The 12,352-nt window shown below is 34.7% G+C and overlaps 1 protein-coding gene across 1 annotated transcript in view; it reads left to right on the forward strand.

Moving 5' to 3' along the window:
- ESCO1 (establishment of sister chromatid cohesion N-acetyltransferase 1) overlaps positions 1 to 12,352 on the forward strand; it is a 40,278-nt gene that overhangs the window by 27,672 nt on the left and 254 nt on the right. The window contains exons 6-9 of the mRNA XM_007448611.1: positions 1,728 to 1,817; positions 4,344 to 4,487; positions 6,887 to 7,074; positions 8,700 to 8,707. Of these exons, the coding sequence (XP_007448673.1) occupies positions 1,728 to 1,817; positions 4,344 to 4,487; positions 6,887 to 7,074; positions 8,700 to 8,707 (430 nt within the window). The remainder of the gene's footprint in view (positions 1 to 1,727; positions 1,818 to 4,343; positions 4,488 to 6,886; positions 7,075 to 8,699; positions 8,708 to 12,352) is intronic.

The following is a 12,352-nucleotide window of genomic DNA, read 5'->3' on the forward strand; positions in this document are numbered from 1 at the left end:
GCTTATACACGTACATGAAAAAACAATCATACTGAAAACATTTTAAAAAATTGTATCAAATCCAATTGTGATAACATTTCCTGCGTGAACATGCAAGTCTCAACTTGTATCAAGAGAAAGTTTTTGTACTAAAAAGTCAGTAAAGCAAAATACTTTATCTAGTGCCTACGGTGCAATATAATGACGTTAGACCAGTATTGTTATTTTTAAAGACAGTAGGAAAATAGCTTATCAAATTATCTTTAGGTAATTCAGTTCAGGACGTATGACTTTGTTATAAGTTGGGGTTACTTAAATTCTAGTTTTTCATTGAATTTGTCGTTTAGTTTTTAAAATGAAAAGTCTCCATTTTCATTTTATGTGAAATAGATTTATTTTAAAAACTTTTCCCAAAAATAACATATTAATGTAAATTTGTTTTTAAAGAGGGTGATATCTTTTATTCCTTGTAAAAGCATTTTACCTATATTCAAATCTGGATATGATTCAGATTTCGTTTCTAGTTTGAAAAAAATGACTTCTGTGACTATTGTTTCTGCTCCTTTTTTCTTTGCAAATCTTGGGAACGCATTACCATCATAATTAGAGTCTGAATTTTACTTTACCTTTGGGTGCTCTATTTTTTAAACAAATTCTGATTTTAAATACTTTAATCCAAATTGTGATTTATACCAAGTTTATTTCTAGACTTTTTGTCCCCAGCTAAGATCCTGCCCTCTCCCAAAAAGACCATTCTGGATTATTTAAAAAAATCAACCTCCTTTCAGACTTGCCATAGTATTTTAAAAAATATAGTTGCCTTTTTCTTGGTTTCATTGAGCTTTAATATTCTCAAACAAATCTCAGAAAGAAGATGCTGATTTTCTTTAATAGAAGTACATATTGCTTCTTGAAAGGCATTTTTATTTAAAGTTGGTTGGGTAAGACAAATGGAACAACTAGTTAAGCTCATTCCTTCTGTACTTATTTTTAACTTCAAAGCTCCTAGTTTTAACCTCTGGTTCAGTCCCATCTTACTAGATTTAAGTGGCTTTTGTTTTGTTTTTTTTTTCATGCAGGTTCTGCTCATTAATCACCACGAGTGTGGATCTGAAGAAGAGTTTATTACCTCTCTTTTTTTGAGTATGTTTAACTTCAGATACACACAACGTAGCCTCTCCTTCCCTATTAGATTCTTAGAAGGTAGTTATATTTTTATAGTATCCTTCTTGTGACTTTGATAGTTGTGATCAATAAGAATAAAAACTATTCCTTACATATTGGGCTACTGCATGCAAATCAGTTCATTTAAAACCTCCTGGAGGTCTTTGGCATGCCAGACATAAAACCATGAGTGTTTGTTTGTGGAGGTAACGATGTTCCAAAGAAATTTAAGACTTTAATTCTCTTATCAAGAAACTGGGTGAGTTATCCTTTAGGTTCTGGGAATCACTGACCTTAAGGGGCTTGCTTTTGGTGTGTGATTTTTTAAATTAATTTAAAATGGGAAATGATAAATTAGAAATGCTATTGTGGTATTAGATCTGTGAATGAATAGTAGAGAGAAATTAGCTTGTATTATACCTATTTTACAAACTACCTGATTTATCATGTCTTATTAAATATTAACGAGCATATACTTTTCCATGTCTGTAATTTTTAGACACATTGATATATTTTTCTTACTGTACATGAATATGATGTATGAAATGTGATAAATTAATTTTTTTATATATATATATGTCTAGGGTTGGAAAAAAGAAAGAATTCTAGCTGAATATCCTGATGGCAGGATAATAATGGTTCTTCCTGAAGACCCAAAGTATGCCCTGAAAAAGGTAAATTTCCAGTGAAATTTCACACATAATGAATAGTATAATTTTGCAGCTAATTTTAAGAGTATAGCATATTGCTGGCAGAACACATTTAAAAACCAATTCTGAAAACAAGAAATAAGCATTTAGTCACAACCCAACTGAAAAATTATGCTTTAACTTTGTAGTGTATCTAGCATAAGTGAAATGAATTTTTAGTGGATTGATTACTGTCTCATATTACCAGTAATTTGAGTGATGGTATGAAGGCATAGTAATGAATAATGCCACATAAATTATTTCAAGAATCAAAATTAAAATAAAAATCTGAATCATAATTTGTAAAATTAAAATTAATAAATGTCATTTTATTCTGAGTAAATTTCTAAATAAAAGCTTATTGCAGAAGGGGATCTAGTAGTAGGTCATAGTTATCCTTAAGTTAAACATGAAGTAATCATAATGTTAAGGTAGAAAATAAGGTACATTCTGATTTATAAATGTAATGGAGAAAACTTAAAATCCTCTTATCTAGTGTGAGCCAGGTTTTAGTCCAATTTAGGGTTCAGAGAAATGAACCAGAGAGATAATGAAGTCTGGAACCATTTTATTATATAGAGTACCCTAAATGTCAGGAGACCATTGGGCAAACTTATTTTTAATGAATATATTAATTACATTTTCAAATAATATACTCAAAATGTTTTTCCTCCAGATGCTTTTTCAGAAGTACCTCATAATGTAAAGCAGTGGGTCTGTTTATCTGAAAAACTTAATTAAACTAGAGTGTTTTCAACATATCTAGAAACACAAGGAAAGTCGTTTATTTACTTTTCTCAGGTTAATAGTTGGACCTCTTTAAATTTAGGAATACTTCACCTGAAAGGGAGGTTGAAGAAAAACACTTTGAACCTGTTATTTGAAAATATAGCTAACATTCCACTTACAGATCCTTGAACAACAGTTGGGGGAGGCAGTGTTGATCTACATATAATTCGGTGTGCTAGGTTCCTCTATATCTTCGGATTCAACCAACCACGGACCATGTAGTACTGAAGTATTTACTATTGAAAAATATCCATGTAAAAGTGGACCCATCCTGTTCAAACCTGTGTTGTTCAAGGATCATTTGTATAAGTTTATCCTGTGGTTCCTGACTTTTCAGGTACCCTGAATATATAACTGAACAATCCCCGATACTCAAATAAGCCCCCATGTTACCACTGCTGAACAGTATAGACAGTAGTATTTAGAATGGCACATAAGCCTGTCTTGTATTTGAAACATTGATCCTTGCACAGAAACAAATACTTGTTGAATTAATGTTGGATTAGTAACTGACTAAATGAAAATTAAATTATGGAATTTTTGGAATTCCAACTGTTATCATTTGGAAATGCACAGTGGGTACTTTGCTTTACTGCATGTGGCGTCCAGACATTTCTTACCAAGACTCCACAGGAAATTCTAATTTCCTCATTTTCATTTCTCAGGACAGACTCTTAGTAACCTACAATTCAGTATGTTACTGGTTAGTAACCCATAATAGGTTAAAAATTAAAATCTAAGGAATTGTGAGTCATTTGCCTTTAGGAACTGAGTCAGGTATTGTACTGTGGGATATTGTTATAGGATTAGGAGGACTTGAGTTTTCATCACTGAATAAGGGATGTATTACATGGTATTCTGCATGTCAGAGGTGTGAGTACTTAACCCTCTTAGGTGTTATTTGCATTTTAAACTTAGTGTCACAAATGAATGTTTATTGGACTGAATATTTGCAGATTATTTTTTAACTGGGGAGAGAACTAATGTTTGGGTGCCTACAAAAATCTTGACTTTGAGAACCTATAAAAGTTTGAGCTTACCGTATTTGACCTTGACCACAATTCTAGGAGGTAACAGAAAGAAGCAGTTTGATGCCATATTAACATTGAAGGTTCAAATCCCAGAAATCCCAGCTCTTTGGTTCTAGGTGTCCCATATCTGACATGGGAAAGTTACTTTTGAATTTTATTTCTTCTATATGCAAAAGAAACCACAAGCCTCTAAGAGGTGTTGGATTTAAATGAGATAATATTGATAAAGTGCTTTGCATAATGTCTGGCCTATAAATGGTTGATAAGGAGTAAACATTTATGTCTGTCCTCTGTGTTCACCTGTATTTTACTGATGAGAGTATTCATTAAGCCTTGCGAAGAAGAAACGTGTGGCTTGCCTGGCGAAGATTCCAGTGAAGTTCTGTCCAGTACTCAAAACCCATGATCCTTCTAATGGGAAGTCTTTGTTCTTATTACCTATTGTAGGAGCTCTCACTCCTGTTGTTCCCAGACTGCTGGGCTTGACATTACTCTCCATTCTTTCCTCCTTTTGCAAATTGGTCCACAGGGCTTGAAAAACATTTATTGGTCAGGACAGTCATTCAGAAGCACTCTTCAGAGGATATCCTGCTTGGAATAATATACTCAATTTATTGAACTGAAATAGTATATTTTTACATATATAAAATGCTTTTGTTGTTAAAAAAATATATTGTTCTTTATTTGGCAGGTTGACGAGATTAGAGAGATGGTTGATAATGATTTAGGTTTCCAGCAGGCTCCGCTAATGTGCTATTCCAGAACGAAAACACTTCTCTTTATTTCTAATGACAAAAAAGTAGTTGGTTGCCTAATTGCAGAACATATCCAATGGGTAAGTGATTTTTAAAGAGTGCTCGTATGTAGTATGGTGTTTAAAGAGTTACAGGAATAACATAATCCTGGTAAATTTTTCAGCGTTTTATGTAAGGAAGAGTATGAATGCAGGAATTCCTGTGTGTAATTCTTTACTACAGTGGAGTTGTATCTTGCATGGGAATTAGTTTCTCAAGTCAGTATAAAGTATAAGAGAAAAATTCTGTAACTCAAAAGTACTATTAAATTTTGTTCGGGAAGTTTCCTTGTTGGCTGCTAACATAATGTCTGTCTCAGTCCCTTCAGCGCTGGAATAAATCAAGGGTTGGCAAATTACAGCCTGAAGGCAAAATCCAACCTGTTTTTTATAAAGTTGTATTGTAGCACAGCCATGCCCATTTGCTTACATATTGTCTGTGGCTGCTTTCACACTACAAAGACTGAGTTGAATAGTTGCAACAGAGGCCAGGTATGCTGCGAAGCCTAAAATACTTATTGCCTGGCCCTTTATGAAAAGTTGCGCACTCCTGCAGTGGATCACCACTTCTTTGGTTGAGCTCTAGATGAGGACTCGGCTTGTATTTAAGAGCCAAATTGTGCAAAAATCAAACAATAGTATCTTTTAGTTGCCTGCAAGTGGATGCTTCATCATAAAATTTTCTAATAAAGTACAAAGTCAAAACAAATCTGCGTGAGTTAATTTCCATATGTTAAGCTACATTAAAAAAATTCAACCTGAAATTGTGTAGTTTATGAATCTTGCTGTTTGTAATTACAAATTTGATTTAAATAAATAGCTGACAAAGTAGTTTGGAGGTACAAATTTGATATAAAATGACTAACTCATAACAGCTTGCCATACTGTAATTGAGTTAATTTTTGCATAGTACAAATTGTCTGGGTTTATTTTTTCATTGCAGTGGATTTATTCTTTGCTTTATCATTTATCCACTTGATAGGTCCCTGAGTCTTGATTGTCCCACTTTTAAGAGATATCAACAATGTCATGCTTGATTTTCCTGAATGCCAAAGTACTTTCAGTGTGTATTGAATAACTGTTGTGTGTTTAAGGATTGTCCTTAGCAACTCACCCCCCTTAATTTCACTCCAACTAGCATGATTTATTACTCCTGAGGGTGGTTAATAGTAAGATACCAACTTGAGGGAAGTATCAGTTTTTAGACGAAATTGATGATGGAAACAAATGAAGTTAATTAGATGAGGGAAATTAAATATTTGAAGTCAGATTTGCACAGAGTGACAAAGATATTTGCAAATTTTATGATAGAGCATTCTTACATCTGTTTGGCAAATGACTAAGCATTAAAAGAAATTGCAGACATCTGTCTTGTTTTTGACTGTTTCTTACAGTGTTTTGTATTTGGTTGTTGTTGTTCACAGTGAATGTTCTTCAGTAAACCCTTGTAGTTTTCTGGGTTTTTTTTTTTTTTTGGCCGCGCTGCGTGGCTTACGGGAGCTCAGGTCCCTGACCAGGGATTGAATCAGCCATGGCAGTGAAAGCACTGAGTCAGGGAACTCCCCACCCTTGTGTTTTTTAAATTTTTATTCTCCCTAGTTCTAAAAATGACTTGTAGCAGTGTTTAGATTAGAACATAGTTGTGTAATATTTGCTTGTTTGTTCTTTGTTAACTCTCAGTTTTGTTGTCTGATTGTTTTAACTTGTATACCACGTCCCATCAGAAGGCTAGCCATGTCCCTTTTTGGCCACTAGACTGGCAGAAGAGGTGTATGATTTCTTAGAGTATTTTTCTTTTTAAGAGGTAAGAGTGTAGGGACAGGACCTTTTTAACTCTTGATTCCTCTGCCATCCCTCATCCTAGTTCCTGCACAGCTGTGAACCCTAGAACTATGGCAGCAGGCCCGGAAACAGTTGCGACTGCCAAGTTCTTAACATGTCCTTTTGCTGGTCCTAGGATATGGGAGGTAGAGAAAATTAGCATTCAGTTCCTATTATGTGCCAGCCGTGATGGCAGGCTGCTTTGTATATATTTCCTTATTTAATCTCAGCAATTCTCTGAAGGAGGTGGTGGAGAGTTCCAATTTATTGGTAAGGAACCCAGAGCATAATTAAGTAACTTTATCTCATGGTCACATAACTAGCGAGTTAGAACAGAATGTAGATCCAGGGCTGTTTATTTCCTAAAATGAGGGTGAAAGCTTAAGTGGTTCCCATAGTTTAAGAAGGCAGACGAAAGTAGTGACCTCCTCACTAAGGTCAGTACCAGACAGTTGCTTAACAATATTCCCACTTTAAAATTCTCGCCCCTCCAACAGTGTCTTTGTGTATAATGGAGTCACTTTGCCGTGCAGCAGAGACTGGCACAACATTGTAAATCAACTCTACTCCAATATAAATAAATAAAGTTTTAAAATTTCCCCCTATTTTGCTACATATAGGGCTACAGAGTTATAGAAGAAAAACTTCCAGTTATCAGGTCAGAAGAAGAAAAAGTCAGATTTGAAAGGCAAAAAGCCTGGTGCTGCTCAACATTGCCAGAGCCTGCAATCTGTGGGATCAGCCGCATATGGGTGTTCAGCATGATGCGTCGGAAGAAAATTGCTTCTCGCATGATTGAATGCCTAAGGTAACTTAAATGTAATTCTTCAAGTCATTTTCAGTAGTTTAGGATTTAAGCAGAGTTTTATATAAAGAATGGCATTTAGGGGCTTCCCTGGTGGCGCAGTGGTTGGGAGTCCGCTAGCCGATGCAGGGGACACGGGTTCGTGCCCCGGTCCGGGAAGATCCCACATGCCGCGGAGCGGCTAAGTCCGTGAGCCATGGCTGCTGGGCCTGCACGTCCGGAGCCTGTGCTCCGCAACGGGAGAGGCCACAGCAGTGAGAGGCCTGCATACCGCAAAAAAAAAAAAAAAAAAAAAAAATGGCATTTAGTTAAACTTAAATGTGTAACCTTTATTTATATTAATTTAAAATCTGCATAAGATTGTCAGTATGTTGGATCTGTGAGTGCTTTTTATGTGAAGTTAACCTGAGGGGGAAGAAAGCACTATGGGTTAAGTATTATTAAACCATTTTAACTTTTTAAATTTGTATCTATGATATCAGGCCAAAATAACCCACTTATTCCAAATTGCGTTCAATATTAGAGAATCTTAAAGATAACCAAAGAAGTATGGGAAATTTCTTGGGAGTTTAGCTTTTGGGAAAATTTGTCTTAATTTAAGAATAGTATTTGTAAATAATCTAAATCTCTTAATAGTTTTTCTTCTTTTATTGCTTGATTTTTAATCAAAGGTATAGAGGAAAAGATTCAGAAAATTACATGGTTTTTGCTCTTTAAAGCATTTTTGCTAAAGGGTTAATGAAAGAGGTTTAAATTAATCATGCAAATGAGGTTTTTTAGGTTGGTCTCTTGTGTCTGTTCATTCATAGAATACCTATCTACTACTACTTATAGGTATAGCTTTCAAAATAATCCATTATTGTTATAAGTGAGATCCTAAGACTCTTAAGTCTCTTAGAGCCTTACTGTGTTTCAGGTCTCTCTCCCTTATTTTTGTTTTATCAATGAGTAGTGATCCAGAAGGGCTTAGATCTACCTACCCTTCTCTTGACAAGAGGCAGGTCTATTTTTAGCTCTTTCGGAACTAAACCTGGAAAATGCAGCTGATTAAATAATTGTCCTAAATGAGGGTATTGTCCCTCCTTTAAATCTTGTAAAACTTAGGTCTTGTCAAAACCATAAGATGGTTCTAGTTTATAAAAGCATAAAACATTGTAGTCATTGTGTTTGTTCTGTGTGATACTGAGATTGCCACTCTAAGCGTCCTGTTAAAACCATAGAGGTTTCTAACTTTTTTCATTTATTGTTCCTTTATGTACCCATCTCACCTTGTTATGATTACAATATGAAAATTCTAATAGTCTATATCCTGGCAAAATTTAAAACATTTAAAAATAACAGCTTTATTGAGATATAATTACATAGCACAAAATTCATCTTGTTTTTAATTAACCATTTTTTCTTCCAGTTTTATTGAATTATGATTGACATACAACACTGTATAAGTTTAAGGTATACAACAAATGATTCGACTTACATACATCATGACATGATTATCACAATAAGTGCAGTGAACATCCATCATCTCATATAGATACAAAATTAAAGAAATAGAAAAATTTTTTTCCTTGTGATGAGAACTCTTAGGATTTACTCTCTTAACAACTTTCATATATAACACACAGCAGTGCTAATTATGTTTATCATGTTATACATTACATCCCTAGTACTTATTTATCTTATAACGGGAAGTTTATACCTTTTGACTGCCTTCATTGAATACCCCCTATCCCCAAATCCCCACCTCTCGTAACCATAAATCTGATCTCTTTTTGAGTTTGTTTGTTTATTTGAAGTATAATTGACCTACAACACTATGTTAGTTCCTGTTATACAACATTGTTTCCATATTTCTATACATTTCAAAATGGTCACCACAATAAGTCTAGATACAGATATGTCACCATACAAAGATATTACATAGTTATTGACTATATTCTCCATACTGTGTGTTTCATACCATTGACTTATTTATTTTACAACTGGAAGTTTGTGCCTCTTAATCTCCTGCACCTATTTCTCCCTCCCCCCCTGCCACCCTCCCCTTCCCTCTGGCAACCACCTATTTGTTCTGTGTATCTATAATTGTGTTTCTGTTTTGTTATGTTTGTTTATTTGTTTTGCATCATAGATTCCATGTATAAGTGAAATCATACAGCATTTTTCTTTCTTTAACTTATTTCACCCTCTAGATCCATCCGTGTTGTTGTAAATGGCAAAATTTCATTCTTTTTTGTGGCTGAGTAATATTCCATTGTGTGTGTGTTTGTGTCTGTGTGTATGTCTCTGGTTGTGTGTATACACACAGCATCTTCTTTATCCACTTATCTATTGATGGGCATTTAGGTTGCTTTCATATCTTGTCTATTGTAAATAATGCTACAGTGAACACAGAGGTGCATATATTTTTTCTAATGTGTATTTTTTTTCCTTTGGGTAAGTACTCAGGAGTGGAATTTATATGGTCATATATGGGTCATATATGGTAGTTCTATTTTTAATTTTTTTGAGGACTCTCCATACTGTTTTCCATAGTGGCTGCACCGGTTTACATTTCTACCAACTGTGCATGAGGGTTCCCTTTTCTCCATATCCTCACCAACACTTGATATTTGTTGTCTTTTTGAAATAGCCATTTTGACAGGTGTGAGGTGATAATACCTCATTGTGGTTTTGATTTGCATTTCCCTGATGATTAGTGATGTTGGACATCTTTCCATGTGCCTGTTGGCCCTCTTTTTGTCTTCCTTGGGAAGGTGCCTTTGCAGATTCTCTGCCCATGTTTTAATCAGGTTTTTTTTTTTTTTTGATGTTGAGTTGTATGAGTTCTCTGTATATTTTGGGTATTAACTCCTTACTGGATATATCATTTGCAAATATCCTCTCGCATTCAGTAGGTGGCCTTTTTGGTCATCTTTTTAAAGTGACACTTCACTGGGTTTTAGTATATTTAGAAGGCTGTGTAACCATCACCACTGTCTAATTCTAAGACATTTCCTTCAGTCTCGCCAAAACCTGATACCCAATTTCCCCATTTCCTTCTCCCCCAGCTTCTGGCAACCAATAATCTACTTTTGTTTCAAAGATTTGCCTATTCTGAACTGTATTTTTTTAATGTTTATTTATTTATTTAGCTGCATTGCGTCTTTGTTGTGACATGTGGGATCTTCATTGCAGCATGTGGGATTTTTCGTTGTGGCGCATGTTGTGGCATGCGGGCTCTTCGTTGTGGCATGGGCTTCTCTCTAGTTGTGGCGTGTGGGTTTTCTCTTCTCTAGTTGTGGCGCAGGCTCCAGAGTGCGTGGCATGCAGGCTCTCTTGTTGAGGAACACAAGCTCAGTAGTTGTGGTGTGCGGGCTTTGTTGCCCTGCAGCATGTGGGATCTTAGTTCCCTGACCAGGGATCGAACCAACGTCCCCTGCATTGGCAGGTGGATCCTTAACCATTGTGCCACCAGGGAAGGCTGTGTATTTTTATTTCTCTTGGTAAACAGAGAAATACTTGCGTATGTATATTTCTTTTGGTACATACGTAGGAGAATTGGGCCATATGGTAACCGTATAACATTTTGAGGATCTGCTGAACTATTTTGCAAAGTGGCTGCACTGTCTTACAACTCCACGAGCAATGTTACAAGGGTTCTAATTTCTCCTCATTCTCACCAACACTTGTTATTATCTGTCTTTTTAGCCATCCTAGTGGGTATGAAGTGGTATTTCATTGTGGTTTTTGATTTACATTTCCCTAATAGGTAATGATGTTTGTTGGCCATTTATATATATCTTCAGAGAAATGCCTATTCAATCAATCCTATGTCCATTTTTAAACTGGTTAATTTGTCTTTCTCTTCTTGAGTTGTAATAGTTCTTTATATATTCTGGAGATGAGTCCCTTATCAGATATATGATATGCAAATATTTTCTATCATTTTATGATTGTCCTTTCATCTTCTTAGTATTCTTTGAAGCACAGAAGTTTTTAATTTTGAACTCCAAATTATATATCTTTTTTCCTTGTCACATATCTAAGAAACAATATCCTCATCCAAGGCCACAAAGATTTAGGCCTGTATTTTCTTTCAAGAGTTTATAATTTTAGTTCCTATATTTAGGGTCTTTGATCCATTTTAAGTAAATTTTTGTGTATGATGTGAGGTAGGATCCAACTTCATTCTTTTCAATGTGGATATCCAGTTGTTCCAGCACCATTTATTAAAGAGACTTTTCTTTCCCATTGAATGGTCTTGCCACCTTTGTCAAAAATGATTGATCATAAATGTGAGGGTTTGTGTCTGGACTCAGTTCTATTCCATTGGTCTCTTATGCCGGCAGCCCACTGTCTGGAATACTGTAGATTTGTTGTAAGTTTTGAAATAAGGAAATGTGAGTTCTATAAATTTGTTCTTTTTTAAGATTCTTTTCACTATTCAGTGTCTCTTGCATTTTCATATGAATTTTAGGACCAGCTTTTTAATTTTTGCAGAGAAGCCCAGTATAGATCAATTTGGAGAGTAATGCCGTTTTAGCAATATTAAGTCTTCTGATTCATAAACATGGGATGTCTTTCTGTTTACTTAAGTAGCCTTTAATTTCTTTCCACAACGCTCTATAGTTATCATTTTTTAGGTCTTGCATGTCTCTAAATTTAATCCTAAGTATTTACTCTTTCAGTGTTATTGCAAATGGACTTGTTTTCTAAATTTCATTTTGAATTGTTCATTGCAAGTGTATAGAAATACAAATAATTGTTTAATATCGATCTTATATCCTACAAACTTGCTGAACTCATTCTTTATTAGATCTAATAGTTATTTTGTGAATTCCGGAGGATTTTTGTGTATAAAAGATCATGTCATCTGTAAAAAGAGATAATTTTACTTCTTCCTTTCCAGCGTGGTTGCTTCTTATTTCTTTTGCTTGTCTAATATTTCTGTTTTAATAGAAGAGGTGTGAGCAGACGTAGCCTTATTACCCTGTTCCTGATCTCTGAGGAACAGTTTTCAGTCTTTTTTTCCATTAACTTTGATGCCTTTTGATGCTCTTTATCAGGTTGAGGAAGTTCCTTCTATTTAGAGTCGAAGTATTTTTATCGTGAAAAGGTGTTGGGTAAATGTTTTTAAAACTATGATTGCTTTTTATAAGACAATTATTTTTAAGTTTCTAGAATATACAGCATTACCTAAAAAGTCTTTATTCAAATTTTATTTGACAGGTTTTTCCAATTTTAATGATTAAAAATAATATACTTTTTTTTTTTACCCTTCTACCCCCCCCCCCCCCCC

Source organism: Lipotes vexillifer, unplaced genomic scaffold, assembly GCF_000442215.2.
Source record: "Lipotes vexillifer unplaced genomic scaffold, Lipotes_vexillifer_v1.1 scaffold168, whole genome shotgun sequence".
NCBI lineage: Eukaryota > Metazoa > Chordata > Mammalia > Artiodactyla > Lipotidae > Lipotes > Lipotes vexillifer.